The 27292-nt window shown below is 39.1% G+C and overlaps 2 protein-coding genes across 7 annotated transcripts in view; one reads left to right on the top strand and one right to left on the bottom strand.

Annotated features, from left to right (window-relative positions):
* Positions 1 to 13730, bottom strand: part of IFT80 (intraflagellar transport 80) — a 46073-nt gene extending 32343 nt beyond the window's left edge. The window contains exons 1-5 of one of the 2 annotated variants that reach the window (XM_084529171.1): positions 13573 to 13730; positions 11737 to 11816; positions 10789 to 11011; positions 3383 to 3493; positions 1017 to 1085 (exon numbers count right to left, since the gene is read on the bottom strand). In XM_084529171.1, the coding sequence (XP_084385297.1) occupies positions 1017 to 1085; positions 3383 to 3493; positions 10789 to 11011; positions 11737 to 11772 (439 nt within the window). In that variant the 5' untranslated portion in view covers positions 11773 to 11816; positions 13573 to 13730. The remainder of the gene's footprint in view (positions 1 to 1016; positions 1086 to 3382; positions 3494 to 10788; positions 11012 to 11736; positions 11817 to 13572) is intronic. The other variant, XM_084529172.1, reaches the window with a different exon arrangement.
* A 675-nt stretch (positions 13731 to 14405) lies between these two features.
* Positions 14406 to 27292, top strand: part of SMC4 (structural maintenance of chromosomes 4) — a 32413-nt gene continuing 19526 nt past the window's right edge. The window contains exons 1-5 of one of the 5 annotated variants that reach the window (XM_084529550.1): positions 14406 to 14561; positions 16248 to 16444; positions 17586 to 17761; positions 18372 to 18563; positions 20289 to 20465. In XM_084529550.1, the coding sequence (XP_084385676.1) occupies positions 16315 to 16444; positions 17586 to 17761; positions 18372 to 18563; positions 20289 to 20465 (675 nt within the window). In that variant the 5' untranslated portion in view covers positions 14406 to 14561; positions 16248 to 16314. Of the gene's footprint in view, positions 14562 to 15419; positions 15666 to 16247; positions 16445 to 17582; positions 17762 to 18371; positions 18564 to 20288; positions 20466 to 27292 lie in introns of those variants that run through there. The other 4 variants (XM_084529546.1, XM_084529548.1, XM_084529549.1 and 1 more) reach the window with 4 other exon arrangements.

Genomic DNA, 27292 nt, shown 5'->3' with positions numbered 1-27292 from the left:
TAAAAATAACTGAAATGTTCTACTATGCGTAGAACTGTAGTTGCAAAGCCAAGATCAAGGTTAGGTCTCCACAGCCCCATTTCAACAAAGAAATGAAGTACAGGAATGGTTTCACTTCTGTAGGACTGTTTGCATATATTAAATTAGTTACTGGCTTAAATAGGGCTGTTAACACTTTTAAAGGGCAGAGAAACTAACCTATATACATTTTGCATCTTTCAAGCATCTTTGCAATGATCTTAGTAACTTTTTCTTCCTCAGTTTTGCTGTAAGAGTCTGTGGCTTAATATTTAAAAATGAGGTTTTTTAATTCTTTAGTCTCTCCAGAATCCTTAGCATGGAACTGAAACCGTTGTCTGAAAATATTGCAATAATACATTTAATTTGACCTTTTTTTTCTTGAAAATTATCATCTTTTTGAAAGTCCAAGCTACACAGTTTTTCCTTAAAATTTATCATATAAAAACAACTGTTTGGAGGGAGGGATCGAATATAAACCATTTCAGCTGAAAAGCAAATGTTAAAAAAAACAGGAAAACTGGAATCTATAACAAACTATTTCATACTCATAACATGACTGCTAATCACAGTTCAGTAATAAAAATGAAATACATATTTTTGCCATTTTCATTATATCTTAGCAATTTATCCAGCCCAGGACAAAACAAAAGGCAAATGCCCACTAAGAAACTTCTGCAGGTTGTAGCTAGCATGCCAGTAGGAAAAGGTGATTGTGCTCTATCCCGAAAAAAAAAAAAATCACTTGAAAAAAATTCACAGTAGACATGATATTCAAAAAAAGACAAAAAAAAAAAAAAATAAGCTATTCTCCATTACAGAGAAACTCCTGCTTTGAAAATATTTGCTGAAAAATGCCACGATTTACCTTTAATTTCAGTGAAGATTATCTGGGCCTAAAGATCATTAACCAAACCAGGCTTTGGGTCTGTTATTTAAATATTTTTTAGATGCCTCAAATTCAAAGTTCTAACTGAACTTTAAGAAATTTAACTTACCTTGCTGAGCTAACGTGGATCTCAGCATTCCACTTTTAGACCAGATTTTCACTTGGCCATCTTCACCAACTGAAAAGTTATCAGAGAAATCAACTTCAAAGCAGTAATAAGTTAACAATCATGGCAGTTATAAACTTATGGCATTTATTAGGAAGTACTGAAGTTAAAATAAGTCTAGATCTTTACACAATATATGTTTTTACATAGTTTTCCTAACACGCACGTAGATAGTATTTTAAAGAAAAAATATTTCAGTCCTTTTCTACTGTTATCAACAAGCCTTTTCCTCTCCTGAAACTCCTTATGGTCTTCCTATCTGAAGCTGCTCCTGGCTAGAGAAAGTCCATCCCTATTCAAGTACTCTAAGTTATGTATTTTCTATTTAGCATCACTAGTAGTCTACATCTATTTAGAGTTCAATGTCCCAGAGGCTGATTAAGTGAGTCTCCTAAGAGTCCAAAGAGAGAAGGCGCAGATTTTAAGTATTAAACTGGAGGCTTCACACTTGATAAATGGTGAAACCGAAGATAACTGGAGGGCTCAATTAGGAAGGCTTAAATTTTATAACATAACTACATGCTACCGAGAATCTTAATTTACTTATTAAAGCTCTTATGTGCTATACAGCAAATTCAGTTATGTATGTATAAAAAAGCAGAGATTTCCTAAGGTGTTATCACATTTGAAATGTACACCTCTTTGCCTTTATTTAAATCCCCCAGATTCAACTGGTCGGGAAAAAAGTGCACCTGGGCCCTTGATGCCATTCTTCCTTTTGAAGATAATTTACTTCCAGACTTCAGGTTTTTATATATGGCAGTTTTACCTCTTAAATAGTTTTAAAAGGGTAGCAAAAACAATTAAAAAAAAAAAATCCTGTGCCCATTAGATGCTGTATAAATAGAGCCATACAGAATATTTTAACTGATACAGTATCACCAATGATTCTCTTACCAACTCTCTTGTTGCAGGAGAAGAGTGGTTGACCTCAGAGTACGCTATTTGAATATGGAGGTGAAATCACTTATGCCTCATAAATGTCACGCAATCTTTCAAAAATAAATAAATAAATAAATAAATTGAAAGGCAAGTTTGACTTTTTCTTTGGAGAACTTCCTGAGGCAAATTTGCCTTTAAAAATAACAATATTTTTATCCCTTTGGGATTTAAGAGGAACATGCCAGACGGAGTCCCTTAAAGCACCATTTTAGAGACAGACTGAGTCTGGAAACAAGCAAATCCAAAATTATCTTCAGTACTTCTGGACTGAGTTGGATTTTGTCCAAAGAAATCAGCTGTGCTAGATCAACAGGAGGCTGCAGAAAATTCTGACACCAGCAGAAATCAAAAAGTCTATCACAGGAAACATAATTAGCTTCCCCTTAACATCAAGATAAGTTTTCTTGAGGAAAGTGACAAAAGCAATTAATTACCAAAAAATTTAGGGGAAAAAAAGACATGTAGAGATACAGACACCAGGAGATCACTCTTCCAGCCCTGATAGAGAAAATGATTAGACAGCAGCTAGACTGTGCCACTCCAAAGAGTCAAAGAAGAGCTGCACAAGAACATTGAAGATGCTCATAAGGCCTCAGTAAACTTTGCTGACCAAAAAACTCCAATGACATGTGCAGGTCTTAGCAACTTTTTTTTTTTTTTTATGTAACAGACAAGAAAAAAACACACAAGTATCCTCCTATCCAAAAGCATGTAAGCACTGATATTAAAAACATTTACTTTGAAATACATAGGATAACTTGTAATAAACAGCATCACAATAAAACAGGAATGTTTTTTACTCGCTTTTGTATTAAAGTAGCAAATCATCTTCTAAAACGTCATTGATCAAACAGCACAAAATTAATTTATACAAGTTATGATACCTCGAGTGATAACAAAGACTTAAAAAAATTGCAACTTATTTTGGCACACTTTGTTACTAATTTTGTGTTTCTATCCCCCCCCTTTCTCCCAAGGGAGAGAATTTCAAGCTAGACCAGTATGGGAACACTTTAACAGACTTGGTTTTACGCGTTCAAATTCAATATAACAAGAATCTCTGCTAGGAAATCTGGGACTACACCTTTTAAATATATGTCAGGGATTAAGTTATGTTTCCAAAACATTTTGTTGGGTTTATCCTATAGCATAAAGCTCTCATGCTCTACACATTTCATTACGCACTAATGTTTCATAAATTTTAATATTACACTTTTGTTCACTTCCACTTCTTCATGGCATATCATCTATGTATATGAAAAAAAAAAAAAACACAAACAAAAACACACACACAAAAGGCTTTATTTTGAGAGCTCTCTTCTGTTATTTCAGTTTTCAAACCACTTCATTTCCTTAAGAGCGCTTACCTGTGGCCAGTGCTGTTCCCTCGGAATTCCACCTTCCCGCAAGCACGGCTCCGCAGTGGGCTTCCACGCTTTTCTCTACTCTTCCCGATTTGGAAATTAAGTGGAACTTCCCTAAACAAAAGTTCAACACAGAAATTGAGTAGCTATTATTGTGAATCGGCATTTACTTTGTTCTCTTAATAATGCACGTGCAAAACGAGATGAAGAAACCAACAGAAACAAGAACACAAAGCGCAATTACATTGTTCACAACCATGATTAGCCCAAACAAATGAACTCTTGCAGAAGAAACATTTGTAAACTAGCTAAAATCTGTTTGTTTTTTTTTCTCCTTTTGGTATATGCAACCTTTGCTTTGCCTATTCATTTTGCTTGTGCCCCTCCAAAGTGCACGCGTTTCTCTGGGGACACAGCCGCCTGCTGCTATTTCATTGTCCGAAAGCTGACAAACAGAGGTACGCACGCTGCAGCCCAGCAGAGTCCTTGGGTTTCCTTTTTTTTTTCCTTTTTAAGATCTGAAAAATCACTCAACACCAAAAGGATAATGGAAAAGCTCGTACAATCTGACCATCAGCGAGCGCGTTTCTCTGAGGAAGTCTTACTGCTTGCATTATGGGGCTGTTATGGAAATTCACAGAAGCCAAAAAACAAAGCTATTAATGATTTCAACAGAAGCATGAGGAAGTCTTTCTTTCCAAATGAGGGATGTTGCTTAAATCCAGGAAGATCAAATTTAAACTGGACCAAAGAGCAGACAAAGGAGGGCTTGGAAACATGTGGCAGAACAAATGTGTGGCTCAGAATAGTTCAGCAACTCAAATTAACTACTTTAAAACCAAAACTCTTTTAAAATTATTTTATCTAATATCTGCCAGTAAGCCACCAGAAGCTATTTCCAACGTGAGCACAATTTTTTGAAATGAACACTACACGGCTACCTCACACCAAGTGCATGTGAATGCTCCGTCACTTCAGATGGGCTCAGTTTCCCATTAATAACACACACATACGACCCTCCTGCTTGGGAGCATGAATTATAGGACAGGCCACACCTGGTCTGGTTACACAGCAGGATCCCAGAATGTATTGAGAAAACACAGAGAAAGGGAGGTATATTTGGAGTTAAGAACGGTGTGGAAATAAGCGCCTGAAGGTGTTTTCGTTGGTCACTGCCCTTATGACAAGCTTGAGGGAGAGGAACGGGTAAAAAGAAGGCAGTTTGACCTCTCAAAATGAGGTATCTCCTATGCAGAAGAACTTGAAACCTAGTTGGAACTACAATAGTGTCATCAGCACAAAGACCCTTCAGCAGTCACCGGCTGATGGGAAAGCTTCCAGAGCACCGCGGGCTCAGCGCTGCTTAAGGAAAAGCGCAGAAGTTGGCTGCCTCTTGCAGGGGTGGAAGACGACTCTCTGACCTCATGGAAGTTGGTACCATAAGCTGTGCCCCCTGAAGTAACTGGATGATGGAAGCCATCAGCAGAGGTGCCGGGAGCATCTCGAGAAAACCCAGCAGCAGTGACAGGGTCTGAGTACAGGCAGAGGCGGCCGCTCCACCAGCATGGGCCCGGCCTGGCACAAAGAGCCGGGGGCAGAAAAAGAGACTAAAAACCAATCCATCTTAGTAAAGAAACACGTTATCAAGGCAAGTGTGTGCGTGCAGGTGAGAGTGGAGTTAGCTATGAACCAGACAGAAAGTAAAACCTAAGACACCACCGCACTAAACACACACTAAAAACAAAAAAACTTCACCCATCTTGGCTACTGTGCAAGCGGCCTGCGCTTCCAGAAGCCTGAAGTGACTTTTATTGTGTTTTATTTTGCACTTCAATTTAAGAAACAAAACAAAAACAAAACTTGAAAACAAAAGCAGACTAAAAGCAAACACAAAGCATTCTGGTAGATCTGTCAGTAAATAAACATCAGGCGGACATCAGTGCTCTTCCTAGTATTATTCAAATGAGTACAATTACGCTTTGTCTTCATTTGGAGCATATAAACAAAAAGGCACAAGCATCCAGCCAACTCTCTGACAATGCAGGATTTCCAAGCTAAAGACTTAATACTGAAGAAAAAGAATGGTTTGTATAAATCAGTTTATTCGAGCAGACCATTTAAATATCACACACTGAACGATACATTTTTGCTTTTCATTACCACTCAGTAAAGGCCCCGGTACTCCTCTAAGAAGCCCCTGCAACCTGACACATACCAGGAAACAAACAACCAAAAAAAAAGAAAATGACAGTTGGCAAGCAACTGAGTATTTTGGTTTAAGTCACATTATCGGGAAAACAATGGGCTGTGTCAGTGTACAGGATAAAACCCTGTGACATTGGGAAGCATTCAACTCGCTGATCCATCTTCTGCATCCCTTCCCGGTCTGCCAGCTCCTACTTTTTCACAAGGCATCTTCCAAATAATAAACCGTAGCAATCTGTGGCCTACTAGGAAAGAACACATTTTCAAATAAAAACAGGTCCATCTTTGGCACTAAGAATTCATCTGGAAAGAGGATCGTGTGTTTAAGAACTGTACAGTAACAGTTCAGCACAAATCAAAATGTTAATGGATATCATCTTTATTTCTGTAATTTCTTTACTTTTCCAACATGAATTTACAACTTATGATAGTCATATCAATGCGACTCATTAAACACATTTTTTTCATTGCGTTCTCACATAGAAGTTGCTCTGAAAGCCAAATTTCAATTGTTTTCTCTGCCTTCTTTCTTCTGTTCTTCAATTTAACATTTGAGTAACAGAGGATTTCAAATAGAATTTATTGCCTTCTTATACACAATTAAGAAAGGGAAAATTTTAGCTATATGCTTGGAATAGATAGAAGTGATTCAACTTAACCTTACTTTAAATCTGAGATTTGTAGAATACTGTTGCCTGCTTTTTATGAAGTACTGAAGCCAGAAGCTGTCCTCAAGCTTAAAGTGACTCTCCAGTTCTGGAGGAATTTCAAGTGGGAGATTAGCAGCCTATTTAAATACAGAATAAAAAAGATGTATGTTTTGTTCATTACTTTTCACAGACTCTTAAATGCTGACCTAATGCAAAATTATCAATAAAATAAGGGTTGAAAAAAAAAATAGGTCTATTCCCTCATGATTTGTGCTTAATGTGCAATTTAAAGCTGAACATTTTCTTTATTTTTGTAAATAAAGTAGTAGCATAATCAATGTAAGTAGGAAGTAAAAGAACAATATCCCACAAGAGATGAAACTCAGAAGAACACCCAAGAGGATTAAATTTACATTTGCTCTAATTTCACAAACATCTGGAGTTGAACCAGGAATTAAATGCAACCCTGTAAAGGCATTATACTCAATTTCCATCAGATTCAGCAAATTTCCAGGAATCCTTATCACAGAGACGAATTAGCTGCTGCAGGAAAATTGCAGGCTTGACACGTAAGGCACTATACGTATGTAGTAGCTAAACAAAATTTTAAATTTTACTATTAAAAAAAATAATTCAGAAACAAAACTTGATTATACACTTACAATGCAGTAATTCACTCACACATACACACACAAAAACCCAAACCTTTGCAAGGTAAGTTATATCCATTAAAAGTGCTAGGTTACACTAGGAGGAAAACTGAATTTTCTGCATCAAGATTTATCTCCATTTATTCGTTTCCAAATTAGGTTAGTGCTGGTTTTTTATTTCTATTTCATTGGGTAAAATTGAACAAAACTATGATTTTTTTTTTGACTAATACATTTCAGGAACAGTTCTCCAAAAATCAACTTTGCAGGCTGAATTTACCACTATTTGCTACGAGCTTACCCCTTAGTCTGAACAACAGCTACTAGGTTAAAAAGTCTGTGAGAAAGCAGATAAAGTGCTAACTTATATAAGACCAAAAAAAAAAAAAGTGAATTATAGTAAAAATAATTAATTCCATGAGTAAGAGCAAAGCTAATCAAATGTTACTGCCTAAGAAGGGAATTCAGCTGAATCTTCCCATCAGTGGGGTCATGATGACAACTCTTCCACATGGACTGTCACCAGCCCGTGCCACAGCTGCCCCCTTGTTACAGCGTTCACTAATTCAGTGTTTTTTCATCACATTGCTGCCCCTTCCCATAAAAATTGTAGGGATGGAGGGCACTCCGTCTCTCTGGAGCTAGTTCCAAAGTTATTGATTACCTGGCAGAAAGCCCCTTACAAGTCTGACCATGGAGTCCCACTTTCTTTCTTTTCTTAGGGAGCAGGAAAAAAGTTTCTAGGTCAGTTTTTTCATTCAGTTTTGTTTGTATTTAGACTCAAAGCTTATATACAAATTGGGATTTACTCTAATCGGTTAAATAAAAATTACATCCTATCTTCCTCATGCAATACCCTACGTTACCCTCCTACCTCAGGGTATCTACTGCTCTGTACAACCTTCTGTTGCCCAAGAAACAGGCCAGGCCAGGGGACTGCAGACTTTGAGTGGCCAGTACCTATTCCAGCTGTAACACTGTTAAGGTGATAAGCCTTAGGAATGTGCCGAAAACGTGCAATCCAAAGGGCCTACGTGTTTGTAAAAAGAAAAATAAATAAAATAAAAATAAAAAAACCCCACTGCATGATAAAAAAAATCCCTCTGCAAGTTGGCAGAGGCAGCCAAATCAGTTTATACTGCATGCAAGCAAGAAACAGCTGCATTAAAAGAAAGTGAAAGTTAATCAAGCTGATCTCCAGAAGTTGGACAATGACAGTTTACAGGCTCTCAAGTGCATATGGATTCTGAGACAGAGTTACATGATTGTTTACGTTTTATAAAAAAAAATCTCTCTCTCTCTTTTTTTTTTTTTTTAATATGGAAGAGCCAGCATTCTTCCCAGCCCTTTTGTCTCTAATTCCTTGTAGCTGAAATCTTTATAAAATACTCCAACATTAGCTAGAATCCTAAAATGACAACTTTAGGCTAGACAGAATATGCTTGGTAAAAGTTACAAATGAACAAAAAAAGTCTTATCAAGGAAAACGCAGATCAAGATTAAGGGACTGGTTTAGAATTTGTTGGTCAGACAAATAAAATCTCGTGCAGCAACAAGAATCATCTGCTAGGCTGTAAGAACCCCTCACTATAAACCCCTGCGATTGATTTAAGTCACTTAGAGTAATCCCAACCTCTAAGAACTAAATGACAGCCTTAAAAAGTCCTAACAAATCCCGGATAAGATTCCAGGCCCTACCTATACATGATGTTATTCACGACTCTTTATTCCTGAAGGGTAGCTCTGCTGCAGTTCAATTAATCCACTTGCAGGAGAAGGTCACCCATACCTACTAGACACTGCGTTTAAGAACTGCTACCTTACCTAAGGGGTATAGACTAAAGCATATCAGAAAGCATGCTACCAGAACATGCTTCTTTTTTTTAACACTTCTGAAAAAATAAAACCTGATTTTCAACCTTTCAATTAATCTATGAATACAATTTAATTTTCCTCATGTATCTCAGTGATATAAAACCCAGAGGAAAATGAGAGAAAAAAAAATGCATACCAGACTGAAGTCGTCTGTTTCATGGAGGTATTTGGAGCCCTTATATATACACCGAATACCTCAAAGAGATCTTGGCCTCCAGTCTGTGAACTGAACTCTCAGCCTTCCTAATTGTTAAGTGCAACCATTGCTAGAAGGCAGAGACATTGCCAAAATTTCATGCACTGAATGAATTTTCCCTGCCTTCTTCAAGCACATATTATCTCTCCCTGTCCATACAGAAAGCCATGCTGGACGCACCAACTCCGGCCTGCTAATGCCCAGTAACAAACCCTCTGTTCCCTACCAGGCTCGCTGGGAAGCTAGCCACACAAGCAGCCCTCACAAAGGAAACACACTACACCCACAAATCCGAGGTTCTGGCCACAACCTGGGCAGAAGTTAACTGGAAATCATCCATCAGCCCCATTGAAACCATCAACAGGTCCCCGTGAAAGCGGTCAATAAGGTCACGGACTGATGGCCATTATGATTCTGATGGGAACTCCCTACAATTGAGCACGATCTGTTCTGCATGAAAGAGCTGGCGGGGATTTAGAGCAGCAAAGTGCTTTGAGCTCACTGCTGAGAAACTCCCATCGCTGCCGTTTGTGTCGAAACACAGCTTTACCACCAAGACCTCTGACCGCTGACAGAAGAATATAAACTCAGTTTAGTAGATTTGTGTGATCTGCTTCTTTGCGCACGTAATTACTGCAATCAGCAGAACAGTTTAACTGACTTATTCTGAAACCTTTCACTGCGTTTTCAGTGGAATAAAACAAAGGTATGAGATGTTAGGATCCACATAAGGACTGCCCAACTTCTGCAAGTGAGTCATAGAGCTTTTCCAGGTCTCCCATTTGCCACGTTCTTGGATGCATCACATGGAAGTGTTAGAAACCCTTCCCAAACCAACATCCCATCAGCAGGCTCATGGTCAATAACAACGTCAATGTAAGATAAAATAAAAGCAAATTTCATAAAGGATCAAACACCTTGCAGTCTTGGTTTTAAAATTGACAGGTTCAGGAAGAAACACTCCTGTCTGAATTACAGGGTATCCACACTGTAGGTTCTTTATAGCAAAAATGAAAAGGGGGTGGATGAAAATTTCTCTTTACTGTTATTTTTCGTATTTTCTTTTAAAAAATTAATGTCTCTTTGGGGAGGAAGTAAAAAAAACAAGCAAAGATCAAACCTCCTGGCTCCTACTTCCCTTCCACAAAACAGAATCCGTGCACTGGAATACTGTCACTACCATCACTACTGTCATAAAGTCCAGTCCAGTGCACGACTACACTGGAGACACAGCAGCACACAGCAGATATACGTGTATATATATCTGCCACCACAGCAAACACACAGACTAGTCTTACAGATCTGCTGACAGCCAGAACTAGATGCTTCAGAGGGATATTCAAGACTCCAGAGAAAGCAGACACAAGACATGTTCTTGTAGTATGTCCAAGATACAGACTACATTGATATTAAACATAACAATTAAGCAACTTCAGTATCTTCCGTTTTGATAGCTATAAGCAATCTGGTATCTATGTTGGTAGGTAGTCCAGACATATTTAAAGCTACTGGATAATGAAATAGACAAACGGGAAATGAGCTGTGAAATATAACAGAATTTGACTTTACATATAAAATTATGTATCTGCTGACGGAAGTATGTCTAATGATGATGTATCAGTGGAAACTATACTAATACAACGTATTAAGTTTGCAACATCTGTTTTGTGCAACTATGTATTTTGTGCAACTGGGAAACATCTATCAGTGCAACTCCTATATAGGTATTTGAAGTTGTTTTAATGCAGACTATTTAAATGCAAATAATTCTTTAAGTATTTGTGATGTAAGCACAAAGTGGTATAACATTGTAAGCATTTTTAATCGACTTACCATCAGAACTTGTAAGAACAAAGCTCTCAGCATGGGATTGCTTCTTCCCACCTACACTTCTGGGAAGCCAGTGAAGATCTATGGGATAAGTATCATCTGGGAGTTTCACTACTCGAGTAGTCTCACTAGTTAAAAGGTTCCATTTCATAATTTGGTGGTCATCACTGCAGGAGTATAGCTCATCAGCTGTAGTCCATCCCACACAGCTAACTAATTCCTTATGTTTAATTAAATTAAGGAAATCTGAAAATTTTAATCATCAAAAATGGACATAAAATATCTCAGTACAGTAACATTATTTTCATAAGGTTGCATAAAATGTTTTGTATACAGGAAATATGATTCTTCATTTTTTTCTTTGCTCTTTTGTGTCAAGGAAAGAGATGGTAGAAATTCACCAGGAAACAAAGCAGACAAGCCATATCATGTAAAAATAGAATTACTGTGATATAGATTTATTTATTGAAACTTTGTAGAACTGATGGGTTACACCTGTAACGCATCTTAGTGAACAATGCAAGTGCAAATCACCCTATTACTGTTCACTTCAACACACGTGGTGTTGGTTTATTAACACCACAACGTATATAAACTATTGACATATTCATTAAGAAATGGAAAATCACACTTTTGTTTATATCTGCTATGTGTGCATCCTCTTGCAAGAAAGTACATAATATCACTACTCCTATTTACTGTCCTGGAAAGATTTAACATCACTACAAACAGGAAAGGAAAGAAAAACTTAAAACTTAGTAGCAAAACGTTGACAGCTCCACATCTCTTAAAATACTGCCCTTAAAAATGTACTAGATGGTAAAGTTAAAAAAAGCCACCTGCAATTTACAAATATTTTACTACAAGGTTTGAGGTAAATAAAATAATTTCTAGGAAAGAAACTAAATAACAACATGCTTTTCTGTGGTTTATTCTGAGACAAAGGATATGCTTTGGTTCCTTTAAAAGCGAAGTCTTCAGTCTCATTGCAGTTGTTCAGATGTATCATTAAAAGAGGTATGGAGGTATAACTGTAATAAAACAAAACAAACATATGTAAGTAGCCAAAACTAAAAAGGAAGATACCAACAGCAAGACAAAGTTTTGAATGACCAATATTGCATTAGCACTGTGCCAAAATAAGCACCAAATGAACCTGAGTTTGAAGGGAATTCTGTTTGTCCAGTACCCAACTGCATACTTAACACGATTGCTGAGTATAAACACAGTGGGCAATTTAAAGAACAGCTCACGGCAGGAGCATTTTGCTGGAATGTTGTAAGCTGAAATACTGACATCGCCTTGTGCAGACATATAGCTGTGACAGCAGCAAGGGAAAACCTGGAATCACAAATTTTTCAAGAAGCTTCATGCTTAGTGACAGCACTGTGAGAAAAACTATGATATGAAAATAATCCTGCTGTGACCAAATTATACAATATCTCACTCTGTCATCCACCGTACTGTTTGGGACAAACAGTATGCTCCCAGGAGAGCACAATGATACACAACGAGACCTTCTGAACTTCTGGATTTTTTTCCATCATAAAAATGATGATGTGTCAAACAGATACTATGCAGAACTTAAGAAACATTAAAAGGATGCCCAAAGGATAAAATAAATTAATTTTCCACCCTACCTAACTATTGCGTGTGTTAACCAATGTAATTTTTAAATAATTCTCTCTCTCATATTTGGATGTCTAATCTCATTCTCATACCTTAACCAAAAGCTGCGTGGCAAATCTCACCATGCTTGTGTTTAGGAGGGGCCTAAGTTTGTGCTCAACTTCCAACTTTTAATCAAGTCCCTGACTTCTATATAGTGGCAATACCTTTGCTCAGCAGGGCCACATACCTGTTCGGCCTCTGCTGCAATGTTTTCCACACTTAAACCCACCCTTTCAGCTGTTTCTTGATAGTTTTTAACTTCTTATTCCTCACTTAAGAGTTTCAGGAGACATGCTGGTATGGCCAGCTTCCACTGCAGGGACACCCCAAACAAATTGTCATGTAAATTTTTTTAAAAATCACATTAATTCTGTTAATTTACTTTCAAGGCATGAAGTAAATATGGTAATTTCTGAAAAGGCCACTTCAAAACACTCCTTATGTGCACCTAAATAGGACGAACTTGCTCGAGATTGTAGCTGGGCACCCCACAGCTGCACCTGTCAGGGCCAGGTGAGGTGTTCAGGGCACAGGACAGCTTGGACAGCGGTGCCTCCTCTCATCCTGCACCCTTCGTGCATTTATTTTTGTCAGATCTCAGCAGCCTAACTGCTGGCGCATCAGCTGAAAGCATTTCCCTGAAGCTTTTCAAAACGATACGGCAAGAAGGAGGCGGCTGGGCACCAAGGGCAGGCAGCAAGCTGCTCTACGTGAGCTCGGCTCAGCTTCTCCCGACCTCAAACTAAAAAACACCTCAGCCCCGTGCCTCCTCACCGCAATTCCCACCCTGCGCTCTCCCCCCTTCAGCTGCTCCCCCTCCGGAGCTGCTGGCCGAGAAGTGAGGGCTCAGAGACGGCCCAAGAGGGGAAGATTGGGCCCAAGAGCTTGAGCAAGGCTGTGCGAGGCGGAGAGGAGGAGGCAGAGGGACGCGGCTCCCCCTTTTCCCTCAGGGACAGCACCGAGGCCGGTGCCCAGCTCCCCGGGCGGCCGCTCCCTCCCGCCACGCACCCCATGGAGCCGGTCCCCTGCCTGCCCGCGGCTCTCCCCGCACCCCCGCGGGTCCCGGCTCGCAGATCCCGGCTCGCAGCCCCCTCACCCGCCGCCCCCCGCCTTTACCTGCGCCGGGACTTGGGGAGCGGAGCGGATCGGAGCCAGCCACCGCCGCCGCTCCCTCAGCGGCCAGCCTGAGGCGGCCCCCGGCGGCTCCCGCCTTCCTCCCGGCACAGGCGGCGTCTCCGCGGCCCCCCCGTCTCTATAGCGACTTCCCGCGAGACTTCGCCTTCCTCCTCCTCCTCCTCCTCCTTTTTCCTCCTCCTCCTCCTCTTTCCTTCTTCTTCCTCCCTCCTCCTCCTCCTCCTCCTCCCCCCCCCCGCCACCTCACGGTCCCGGGCGGGCGGTGACAGCCCAGGTGACGCGGCCCCCGCGCCGCCCGTTAGTTAGCGCCGCCCGAAAACCGCACCGCATTTTTACGATCCTCACTTTTATTTTTATTACCGTTATCGTTATATTTTAGTCTTAAAAGCCCCGTCCGCACGCCCAGGCGCCGCCCCCTGACCTACTTCCCAAACCCAAACGACCCCCACACCCCCCCACACACACCCCCACCCTCCGCGCGGGGAGCGGCTGAGGCGCCTCAAACAGCGCTGACTGCGCCTCAGCCACCCCCGTTAAAAAAAATAAAATAAAATAAAATATATATAAAAAAAAATAAAATTAAATGAAAAAAAAATCCACCCCCAAACGGCCCGCAGCGCGGTGAGGCGCCAAGATGGCGCCCGGCGGGGCTTTTTTTTTTTTGCCTTTTTTTTTTTTTTTTTTTTAGCTTTTTTTTTTTTTTTTTTTTCCCTCCTTTCAAACGCGCGGCGGGCCGGCCCCCGCCCCTCCCAGCGTGCCCCGCGCCTTTCTAACGAATTTCGGTTCGAGTTCGCCGTTTGGGCGCCATTTTCGAGTGTGGCAGCCGCCGAGCCGCCGCGGCCAGCCCGGTCCCCAGCCCCGCTGCCGCTCCGAGCCGCCCCGGCCGGGGAACCGGCGGCCGCTCCCCGGGGCAGGGGGCCGAGGGGAGCTCCCCCGACGAGGAGGAGGAGGCGGCGGGGGTCGCTGAGGCGGTGAGGAGAGCGGCCGGGAGCGGGGGCGGCGGGCGCTGCCCCTCAGAGCGCTGAGGGGGGGGGGGTGCGGCGGAGCCCCCCCGGCTGTGAGGGGCTCGGCGCCCGGTTCCGTCGTGTGAGGGGTTTTGGGGGGAGAGGCGGCAGGGGGCTGCCCCTGCGCCCTTAGGGACCGGCGGGGGGAGCGGGGAGCTGAGCCCCGGGGTGCTGAAGCCCCGTTTGGATCCCCTTAAAAAGCGGGGATCCCTCCACGGCTCCTCCGAGCCCCGAGCCCGAGGGCTGAGCCGCTTGGAAAGGCGGCGGCGGGGCTGCAGCCGCGTCCCTCAGGGCGAGGGGGCGTCTCGGGAGGCTCCCAGCCCCTCGCTGACACCGGCTCTCGGCCCCGGAGCCGTCAGGGAGCCGCTGTGCCCGGCTCCTTCTCGCCCTGCCCGGGGCAGGAGGTGGCCGAGAGATGCTTTGAGCCCGCACCTCGGGGCTGGCTTTGGAGGGGGGGGGCTGGGGAGCTGCTGAGGGAGCCGGCGGCCGCCGCTTCCCCGCCGTTTGAAGGCTGAGGTGAGGGGCCGGCTGGGAGGGGGCCGCTGAGGTGGATGGGTCCGCGTTGCGCCCTTCCCTTGGAGCTGAACGGTTTTGGGGGAAAAAATTAAATAAATCTGAGGCTCCGAGAGCTGTAATTGTCTGAGACAGCCATTGCGGAACACTTCTGAACCGGGGCACTGACTCAAATTGCCTTAAAATGAGATCTCTCGCTCGTTTCCCCCCCTCCCCCATTGTCCCAAATGAAGGGCTCTCATGAGAGTGTGGGCTGGGGGTAGGTCTGAAAACGTCAAATGATTGGCACCAATTGTAAGATGACTTTCTAACCACGTCAGTTTTTTATCTTGTGAGAAGTAAACTTTCTCATGTCTGTTTTTCTGCAAACTAACTCCGCCACTTGCTGCAATTTAAACTCTTTGGGGAGAGTTTCGCTCCCGCGGCCGTCTTTTCTTCGCATCGGTTGTTTTCTGTTTCTACTTTTTTTTTCTGGGAGCTGGGCTTAAGTGCCAGCTGATGGACTCCTGTACCGCTTCCTTCTTGATCAGATAACTTTAACATCAGAACTAGATGAAGGTATTTCGTCTTGCTTTCCTCTGTTAAACGTTGAATGCTAGCAGTATAGAGGCTGTTATATCTCGTGAAACGAGCGTATTGATTTGAACTGCTTAAGAGCCAAGCCTTTGCTATAATTACACAGCTCTTTTTGTTTGTGTACACGCACGTAGCCAGCATGGAGTGTTGAAAGTAAAACGGGTGTCAGGTCTGAAAGGTGTATGTAAAGGGCGCTTCCAGGAGAGGGGAGACATATGGCTTTTCAGTTTGTTTTTGCGAATGCGTCTTTAACTCTTTGGCCCCCAGCATCACGGTTGCTTTCTCTGAGCATGCTAACTCCACTGAACATGGCCGTGTGAGTTTTCAGTAGGTAGATTCGTGCTGTTTCTGCAGATTAGGGTGGGTCCGTTGTTTTTTGGGGTGATGGGTGATATGTTTGCGAGGCTCAGCTTTTGTTTTCGTTTCGGATTTGGATTTTTGCCTTCAAAATACATCTAGTCTTTAGTTTCCACGATAGTCAAACATGTGGATTAGCACATAGGTATATTCCTTAGGGGATTGTAGTTCAAATCATAGATCACGGGGTTTTCTTGTTTATGTCAGAAAAGGAGGTAGATCCCTTCAGTAGTTTGATTGCTTGGAATTGAAGGGGAACAGCCAACAGATAACCATGGCAAGCAAGAGCACCAAAACATCCACAGCAGCCCATCAGAAGGGCAGGGAGCCTTTAGAGGATTCCACCAGTGACATGGAAGTGGAAAAACAAGGAGACGGACAGCTTGGTGAAGTACAACCACAAGGTAGGTCTGAATTTTGTGGTTCCGATGGCATGTAAACTAGACGATAGTGCATATTTAGCAACAATGCTCAGTTGAATTTACTGATTGTGCCAGATGGGGATTCACTCTTTTCTCGTCTAGAAAGGAATACTGAAAGCCTTGACTCCTGGCAAGTTTAAACTGCTTTTAAAGTGGTGAAGAGGGTTTGAAAAGAGTTAAAGTGTTTGGACCAGTGACACAGTACAAGTGCAAAAGCAATTTTGTAGATTTTCTCCTAATAAAGCCTATTTCGTATTCCTGTTCTATAACATTGTGCTTAAGATTATGATACAACAGCAGGATTTTTCAAATTTATATGCAGCCAATGGTATGGGTTTTCTTGGAATGGAATAAATGTCAAGTTTATTTACTTAACTCTTAAAATGATTTGACTTTCTTTTTCATGAACCAGTGTGTTTTCTTGTGTTCCTTGAGGTTTTTGTTGAAAACGTCTGGAAAAACAGCAGTGTGTGCCTGTTTCGGTAGCCAGATAGGCAATTATTAAAGCAAAGGTGTTTGACAAATGGATTGATATGTTGAAATTGGTGGCAAAAACGGCTGTCTATTTGAAGAAAGAGTTGCTAGTAACTGTTGAAAAGCTGCTTTGCTTACAACTAGCAGATATCCAGGGGGCCAGTTTGTTTTCGTAACAAACTTCCTGTCTTTGCAGAGTAGTTGTGCTGTCATTACAGCTTTCAGAGCATTGTGCAGCGATCCCCAAATCTTGCAGAGTGACTTGCGAGCACACTTGAAATGTGGCTTTGCACTTATTAATTAGAAAGACTTTGCCTGTTTCGGATTTGTAGGCTTATTGTGACGGTTGTAGCAACTGTAATTGCAGAGTGCCTATTAAAGTGTGTTAGAATAAGAATTACATAATGAAAGAACAAGCCCACTAGTGAATCGATGGGACATCTTAAGTATCTCTTTTTAAAGATTCAGTTCATTGGAAGGAGGATTTTAATACCACTTAGCTGATTTTAACACTTGCACGCAAATGTATAGGTCTGGTTAATATAGAAACGATGTTTGCTTATCGAATTGAACACTTTACAAGGTGTCTAGTCATGGAGAGCTTATAGTCTTAATTTTCTTTCTGCTTATTTTGGATGGTTTTTAGCAGTCTCAGATGAGGTGCCTGACAATCGAAGTTTAGAAGAGATTTTGGGTAGCATCCCTCCTCCCCCACCTCCAGCAATGACCAATGAACCTGGTGCTCCTCGTCTCATGATAACTCATATTGTAAACCAGAACTTCAAATCCTATGCAGGGGAGCAAATTTTGGGACCTTTTCATAAGGTATCTTTCTTTTACTTTAATCATTTTCTAAATGAAGGTAAGACTTCACTGTGCTGGTATTCCTTCCTGTATTTTCACATAGCCTTACCTCAGAAAAACTGAAGAATATTTAGGTTTTAGAATTGCTTCTAGGGTGATATTCTGTATTTTAGCTGTTGGGCAGAAGAGAAAACAGTTAAGTGCAACTTTCTGATACTGTACAAATTTAATTTGTCAGTAAACCTTAAAAAAGCACACTTTTCTCTTTATTTCGTTTACTGGGGAATTTTTAGGGGTAAGTTTGAAGAATGAGAATATTTTTTAGTGCCCACAAGAGACTTACGTGGCTAATCATGAAACTTTCCTTGCGAACATGCTTGCTAAGTGCAGTATCGTTTTGAGTTAACAAGTTAAAATTTAGAAAGCTGAGCTGAGTTGAGGTGTTTTTTTCTTAAATAAGTTGTACTGCACTACCTTTGGCAGTGAAGATTAAGCTATCAAATAATCTGCAGTTTTCTTCAGTAGAAATAATTGTGTTTTAAACTATTCACAAATGAAGTAGATGATGTTACACTGGCCAGGATCTATTTCCCTTTGACTGTCACTTTTTTTTCTTCCTTCTACTATGTAGCGTTTTTCATGTATTATTGGGCCAAATGGCAGTGGAAAATCCAATATCATTGATGCAATGCTTTTTGTGTTTGGGTATCGAGCACAAAAAATCAGATCCAAAAAACTCTCTGTGCTGATCCATAATTCTGATGAACATACGGACATCCAGAGTTGTTCTGTGGAAATCCACTTCCAAAAGATCATTGACAAGGTATGTATTCTTCTATTCAGAACAGGGGAGACTTATTTTCTTTCAGGATTTGATGGCTTCAATAATTAATTAGTCTGAGCTGGGAAAAACTTCATAGCATAATTAGTTTACCACTGGGATGTAAAACATCAATTCAAAGTTTAGAATTAGCTTAAAAAATCCTCTATCGAGTAGTGCAGTACTTAAAATATTAATAAGAGCTCCTCTTTTTTTTTTCTGCAACACTAATATCTGGAACATGTTCATTTTAAAGCTACTTAAAAAAATATAACAGTCATTTTAAGGAATCGTTTTAGAGTTGTCTTTTCTTTTACCTCAAGTAAATAAAGCCTTTTTCTGAAATTAATAACACCTCTAAAAATTTTTAAATCTACATTTGGATATGTTGCATATTCTTAAGCTTATATTACAAGCATATAGATTAAGAGATAAAACCCTTTTAAGCAAAACTTTTCAAACCAATTGAAACTATTTTAAAAAATTTAGAAAATGTAAAATTAATCTGAAACTCTTATTTACACTTCATGTAATGTAAACGTGCCTGCAATTTTAAAGTAGATTTTTTGTGAAAAATTCTACACTTCACACTCTGTGACTAAACACTTCTGAACCTGATATTTTGTTTGAATGAAATAGAAAGTGTTGACAATTTAAAAAACATTTATTTTGCTTGCCACTGCACAAATTGGTTAAAAACTTCTGTACAATTTTGTTGACAATTGTTTGCACTGTAATTGCAACAGACAATTTATTTTACTTGATTTTAATTTAATTTTTGTGGACACTTAGTCTGGCTGAAGTATCATCTTGAACATGAGGTTAGTCAATATAGTGGGAAATGTACACTGAAGTTTCAAAACTTGTGGCAATAAGATGAAAATATATACGGTCTTTAAAGGAACTGTTTTAAAACAGAATTTTTCTTTGACTTGATCTACATTCACACATCTTCTGCTTCTGGCTGTAAGAGCCAGATTCAATAATTATTTATTCTTATTTTTGACTTGACTTCGTTAACATCTAGAATCTAAATTTATGATGTTAAAAACTTCTGAATACATTAAATACAAATTTCATTATGCTCTTGGGGGTTGATGTGGGAAAGTGGTAGGGCAATTTTAGTCTTTACAAGAAGCATGCAACAATTTTAACTTTTTTAAAGTATAGTACCAGCTTTACTGTAGTTGCTGCTTTTTAGGTAAGTTCTTTTGAAGCTGATGATATCATATTTATCACATCTCTAATGTTTTGCTTTTTTGTCTTCTACAGTTTCTCTTTAGAACTCCTCAGCTAAGAGAAACTTCTTTTCCTAGCACTATAAAAGAGCTTAAATGTAGACGGTGGCAAGTCATTCAAGACTTCCTAAAGTAAAATTAAAAGGGTAGAATATCAAAGGCACTTTAGTATTGAAGTAGGCTGTTTCTTTTGTGATGTGAAGCAGTGGTAAAGAGAATAAATTACATATTTTCAAAGCAATAGTTTCTGTTGGAGATGGGAAATGCATAATATGAGGGCCATGCTGTTTAAACAATTTGGGGTATTTTTATCCAGTTGAGATATTTTTTTGAGGTATATATTCTTTAAGATAGTTCCCACTTCTATTGGACTCCAGAGTGCAGTAAGCCTAAGCCTTAACATGATAAAATTTCTGTGCTTAATTGTGAAATATGAGGTAAACCTGTGATATACTAATTGTTCTTCTGGCATTGTTTTTCCTCAAAACAGGAAGGAGATGATTATGAAGTCATTCCTAAAAGCAATTTTTGTGTATCTAGAACTGCCTATAGAGATAATTCTTCTGTCTATCACATTAATGGAAAGAAGTCAACATTCAAAGATGTTGGTATTCTTCTTCGAAGTCATGGAATTGATCTGGACCATAACAGATTCTTGATTTTACAGGTTGGTGTATGAATAAAAACAAATTTAAGCAAAACTATATTTCCAGTTACAGTTACCAAAATACTGTTTAGGTTTTGAGTCTTATATTGGAGGCCTTAAAGTACTCTAGCAGCACATCATGGTTTGCATGCTCTAATAAAGATGCGAATCATTATTTGCTGCTTTAGAAATTTAAGGAAGAGAAACAGTTGAAGATGCTAACATAAATTTTTCTGTTAATGAATTTGTGTTCCTGACATGTGGATGAATAGAAGAGTTGTCATACTTGTTCCGCCCTAGCAGCACGTAAATATTGGTGTAGTAAAATAAACCTTAAACCCCAATATTATTGTGCTGCTTAAGCGTGGCAGAGATTCAGCAACTTGTCTATACTTTAGATAAAAGTGCATCAATATTAACTTAAATCTTAATGATTCTACTGTTAAGTTACGTACAGTTCTCATATATAGGCATGGTTTTACTGCGGAAGCATGTATATAAAAATTAATTGCGTAAAAATCGATGGCAAGAAAAAGCACATGAAGTGTACTTTCTGTTTACATTTGTTTACCAACTCCAGGGGACTCAAAGAAGAGCAGCTTTATAGCCAATTCAAGATGTGTTGTAAAATGTAGTTTTAAAAACATATACTGTAAAAATAATGGAATTTATCAACATAATTTATATTTGCATTTGGGTTTAACGTTATAGGGCTCGCTGGCATATGTTTGCTTTTTAAAAGGCTGAAGAGAAACACGCTAATTTTTCTTGTGCTTAAATAATCTAGAATTTTGCTAGTGCCAAAGAACTACTTAAACTTGGGTTATAGTACTTCATGGAAATTTTTAAATGGTCAACTGAATAAATATATGTGCAATTACATGTAATTATTTCCTTACTAAGTCCCAAATCTACTCTGAATGGTCATGGGCCTAGAAAATTAATGAACAGTGAAAGCCTCCCAAGATCTGAAGTTTTCAATAGAGATTATTTTAGGCCTGTTTTTGTCAAAGGAGCTTCCAGTTCCCCTCTATCAAAAAAAAAAAAAAAGTTCTTCTCTTTGCTTCACTTCCTCAAGTCTTCTTGTGCTGTCCTTTTTTACAGTTACACCCACAAAAAGAGGATATGTCTTTGTGAAGTCTCCATGCCAATTATTCCATCCAACACCTTACTCCTATTTTCTGTTTTAAGTTGGAGTGAGAAGTACCTCCAACCAAACAACTGGTGCTATGCACTTTTTTCTTTCTAAAGTTGTTCTTCAGAAGTATCATTGTAGGAAAACTTCTAAAAAGGGGAGACTGCAGTGAAAGACTAAGCTTTAGTAGAAATTATGGTGCAGAAGTATCTAAAGCTTGTTGGAGAGCATACTCTTCCTCTATTGGGAGGGGAAGGAAACATTTTAGAGGGAGTTTTGCTAAGCTGCTTTTCTTTTTTAACATTTTTTTTTCCCAAAATTCGATTTTCTTCTCCCACAATTGTTTCCCAGGAATTTATCAATGGGAGGAACATACCTGGTCCTAACAGCCTGAGTTTCAAGTTTTTCATGTGTATAATGGAAAAAATCAGGGGAAGTATAATCAATATTAAGCCATCAAGAGATGGTTCCAACTATTTTTTTCATTCCACTGAACTTTGTGGATAATGTGTTACAATGAAGTGCACAGGAATCCCCATAGATATATTTTTGTTGTTTCTTAGTATCACTGAGGCAAGGGCCTTTTTTCTTTTCATGTAACTTTGTGCCATTTTTGTTTTTAAATGAAGTCTGTACTGGGAGATGCAGAGTTGAGGACTTCCCATCTGGGAAATGTGGCAGTGTTTGCCACATAATGACAGCAGGACTTCAAAACCCAAATACTGAAAATTATAATTAGAAGTAAATGAGCCCGTGTCAGAAAGCTAAGGCTACATACTACTGTCACAAGCATTGCCCATTTTTCCCTAATGTTTTTCAAATTAAGTTTGAAGAATAAGTGACAGTTCTATTATGCTTTTGCTCCTCTCATGTTATAGTTCAGTTAGAGTGGCCTGTTTTAGTTCAATATCAAGTCAGAATAATTTCCCATTTAAAATAAATCACATCTCTTTGATTTCTGACTGTGTCAATAGGGTGTTATTAAAATATTTCACTTCTTAATAGAGGTTTTGGGAGAAAATACTGGTTTTGTTAAATGCTATTTTCAATCTGTTACAGAGTATTCAGTAATACTAAAGGAAAAGTTGTTAGAGAACATGTTATACAAATGGTAACAAACACTTCTAGTTACTTTAGTAGTATCCTGCTAACATTTTAGCATTACTCAATAACATATACATGTTTTAGAAGACTTTTTTTTCCTCATTTCTTTCCCCTCCCCCATTTTACAGTCTTTCTCTGACAGAGCAGATTTTGATGCTTTTTAGGATAAAGTTTGAAAGCGTATGCCAGATCATTTTTTTTATTCTTTTAAATGTTGGGTAAGGCAGGATATGGGTACTTCTAATGCTGTACTGAAAATATTAAAATCAAACTGATGACTTCCGAGTAACATTACAAAAAACACCTGTGAAAAAACAGAATATATAACATTAATTGAGCAGTTCTATAAGTATTATAAGTGCCTCAACCAGCTAATTGGAAAAATCTTATTTTAAAAATATATTTTTGGTTACAATGAGATATTGCCAGTGTTTAACAGAAGTTTGTCGCTTGTGATCTTTAAGTTCCAATGTTCGCATATTTTATTTTAATAAACTGCTGTATGCTGTTTAGCACTTTGGGAACAGAAAACAATTCAGTGCACCATTAATGAGCTTGCCACAGTCTGAAACTGCAACAGAAAAAAAATGCTACTTGTCACTTTTTTTTGAAAGTATGCTGAGCACTGCAGTAATATCTATAATCTTGCTGCTATTTTTTCTGTCTTCCACACTTAATACCCCAGCTTCAGTAACTTGTCTATCTCTAAAGAACAACAAATAAAATTATAAGTCTTTTAGCTTTTCTTGAATACTTGGAACATCAGTGTGCAGAAAACTGTGGGTTCTGTGCGCTAACCAGGTTGGGCAAAGCTCAGCAGGTAAGTGTGTTTGCTGTTGCTCAATAGTGACTCCTCCAGCAGGTTAACCTTGAGGCCAGACAGAAATCTCAGCCTCTTTGAGGCTGGCTTGTCTCTTCAGAATTATGAAATAAATAGGGAGAACTTGAAGGAATGTCAGTTAAGGACATCTGTGGGGTAGGCATGTCTGGGGAGTAAAACAAGCTGTGGACAGTAACTGTTAACACCTGCTGAAATGGGCTTTTGATGTATTTCAAGGTAAGAGAAGTATAGTTGATATAAACTTTTTAAAAAGAAAGTGGATTTTCATAACCAGTGCCTGCGGAGCGGCTTTGCAGGTTGCTATTGTGGGAATGGTAGCAAATATTGCAAGAGTTTGAATTGCTTTTGTGCTAAATAAAAGAAGACTTCTAAGAGTTGAAATAAATTTACTTTAGACCTTTATCTCTTTCAAACTGAGATGTTTTAAGTAATTCTTTACTAATTAGTGTCACTTAAATACTTTTGATATACAATTAAAATACTCGCATATAATCTTAAGCAAGTATAAACAGCTACAGTGATTTTAAATGCTTTTTTTTTTTTTAACTGGTTGGAACAGCGTTTTGTAATGTACTAATAAGTCTTATCCTATGGCAAGTGTGTGTTGCCAGAAAGGAAGTTCAGTCAAGTTTTTCACCTGCTGCTTTGTGGAAATAACGTAGGAGTCGCTCTTCCAGTGTATGTGAGAGGAAATGGGGGGGGAGCAGATTTTCTTTTTGCTTTGAGATAAGCCAGAAGTTCCCAATTGTTGAGGTCTGCTTTCCTAATGAGGCGCACCAACATTGAGCTAAAGCATCTAAGGCGAGCACAAGCTGAAAAGCTCTACTGGGATTATAAATGGACATCTGTGCTGCTGAAGTTGGTGGTGAAGAGAGGTTTGTTTTGGAAAGGTCAAGGATAGTTGAGTTGAAGTGGAAGGGAGAATTAAAACAAGTGTGATAATCAAATGAAAACAGATATTTTTGAATAAAACATTATGTAAAAATAAAAGTTTCACACTTGATCCATTGAGTACAGAAGTAATTTCACTGCTTAAATATTAAGCTTTGTCCTGAAGTGAATACAGAGCAGTATACGACACGCTGATACATGTACAGAAGTAATTTAAAAATTAATTCTCTTGTTATCAGAGAATCTGTTGCTAATTTATGACTTTTATTTTGCAAATTCCAAATGAACATTGTAACCAATGTTTATTAAACCATTTTATTGGAAAAATAGGGAGATGGAAAGAGGATGCAAAAATGTGCTTTCCTGGTATTATTGAGTGGTTGATTAAGTAGTTTAGTTAGAACGTACCAATAATCTTAAAACAGTCAAACATTGTACACTGAATTTGCAATAGCTGACTTAGATTCCAAAGTGACTGTAGACTTGCACTCAATTTGTATTCTTGTATTGAATACAAGAATGTCCTTAAGAAAGCTTCTAAAATTAGACAGACGTGCAAACAGCTTGACAAAGGCTACTTTTAAATTATTTCCAGAATGCAGAATAGTACTTTCGTGCAGACAACTGAATGCTGTACAACGGGCTAATTCTAAGTTTTTCCTCCATCTTTGGACAGTAGTGGCATTGTAGATCTGTGTACTTCATTACTTCTTTCCCTTCCTTGATTTCCCACCTAGTTCATAACGCTTTCCTTGGACAGCAGAAAGCGAAGTTGAATATTTGATACTTAGTCTTCTGCTTATTTGTCATCTGGTAAAATTGAAGGACAGTAATGAGATGACTGCAAGCATTAACTAACAGCAGCAATAACACGGAATTGGAAGAAAGTGCTGTGGCTTAGAAGAGGAACTGTACTACAGTCAAATTTCCAGGAGAAGAATAAGCTTGCATAAATTAGTTATCTGTGTACGTAATTTCAAAGGCCCAGTGTTGTGTAAGACTCAAATTCATAGTCAAAACTTTACATGAAGAGTGGAGCACGGGCACACTGTCAAAGTTGAGTCAAATTGAAATGACTTCTGTGGAAGACTTGAGGTAGACAAATTTAGCGCTTGGTTTTTGCCACTTTGTACCGTATGCTTGCTTAAAAAGTGAGATACTTCATTTAGATAAAGTAAAAAATAAAGTTGTGTGAGCACTGTCATGTGAGTAAAACATAAGAAAAACATAAGAAAAAAAAAAAAAAACGTGAGAGAGGTTGAAAACGGTGCAAGTAGCCTACATGGAAATGGGAAGACATCTCACATTGCTATTTAATGGGTTATAATACATAAGATAGAAGTGCAGTCAGGGTACATTTATGTTATCAAGAAGCTGTAAAATACACTGGAAAGCACTTTGTGAGACTGCCAGCATCAGAGAAACTAAGAATTAATCAACTTCCAAACTAGCACTTACCAAGTGCTACAAGGTGATATTCATTACCGCTTTTCATCTAATTTTATTCCTGACTGCAGCAGTTCTGAGCTGTCAATTAAACACGTAGAACTGGAGCTGCAGAACAGAAGAGCCTGCACCCTAGTAGCAGCAGTTCGTGTTAGTCCTACTTCTGATGTCACTGTTAAGTGTGTTAGAATAGGAGACAAAAGATGGGAAAACACTAACTGGAATATACTGTAAGTAGTCTTTGTAGGAATATCGCTTTTATAGTAAACGTTCTAGATGTTCTAATGTGGTTTCTCCTTCAAGCAAATCTGTGATGTTACTGGTTTCATTCCACCGGCTGCATAAGCCATTGCTGTTCCTTATGCTGGTGATGCTAAGAAGTTGCACATGTTGTATTTTCAAATCTTGTAGTAGCTGACTGATGAAATACTTGGAAAATCTCTTGTCCACATTTCTCTTGGCTGGGAGAAATGCTTTAAAAGGGAGAAACCAAAATAATCTGTGTTCTGTAAAGTAAGATGCAAAATTCTAAACTTTAATATTATTTTAAGAGAACTTTGTCTTTTGCCGCATTGCTTCTGTCTGGTGTTTCATGTTAAAAAGTTAAGAATGGAAATCAAGCTATGACTTTGATCACGTGTTTTTCTTCAGTAGGAGAAACAATGACAGATTCAGAGTACTGCTGCTATAATCCACGACAAAACTTTGAATGAGAGTTGGTTGTAACTGCAAGTACTATTTTCACAGCATTCTGGATATGCAGGCTACAAGTCCACTATTTGCTTCAGTTGGGTGTTTAAGGGACAAGTTCTGTTGATTACCTGTTGCATAATAAAGACAATCCTATTGTTTTGAAGCTTAATGTGGTATGAATTGTCCTACTAGCTTGAATAGCCCTTTTGGGGGGGGAACAAATGTTCTTGTTTAAACCCTTTTCCTCTAAAATTCAAAGTGCTTACCTTAAATCTTATGCATGCATATATAATACACTGTCACAAGCATCACCATTGATCACCATTGATCTTTTGTTGGTTGACAAAGTTAAATGCAATAATGGTCTTGACTACTGTCTAGACTTCTGCATCACTTATGTCAGTGGGACAAATGAAGCAGAATTGGTTATTACCATAAAGTTGGGAACTGTAATTCACGTAGTTAATTTAGTAACCAAATTAAATATACCTACTGATAGTATTGAAAAAGTTGCAAGATTAATATAATTGTGATCTAACAGGTGTTAGACTCTGGATTACGGTGTAGATACAGATCAGTCCAAGATTTTGGGCTCACTAACAAGACTTAATTTTTGTGGGTCTTTAAGAAGCCTGAAAAGCCAATATGTTATCAAGGATGTGCCACTATTGCAGTGAAACAAATACAATGTAGTTCTAATGTCAAAAAAGTAATTGCCTTAAAATTACCACTGGCTAT

The sequence above is a fragment of the Aythya ferina genome (assembly GCF_964211825.1).
Source record: "Aythya ferina genome assembly, chromosome: 9".
NCBI classification, from domain to species: domain Eukaryota; kingdom Metazoa; phylum Chordata; class Aves; order Anseriformes; family Anatidae; genus Aythya; species Aythya ferina.
Note: the sequence above shows the minus strand (reverse complement) of the source record. Positions and strands in the feature narration are given on the sequence as shown.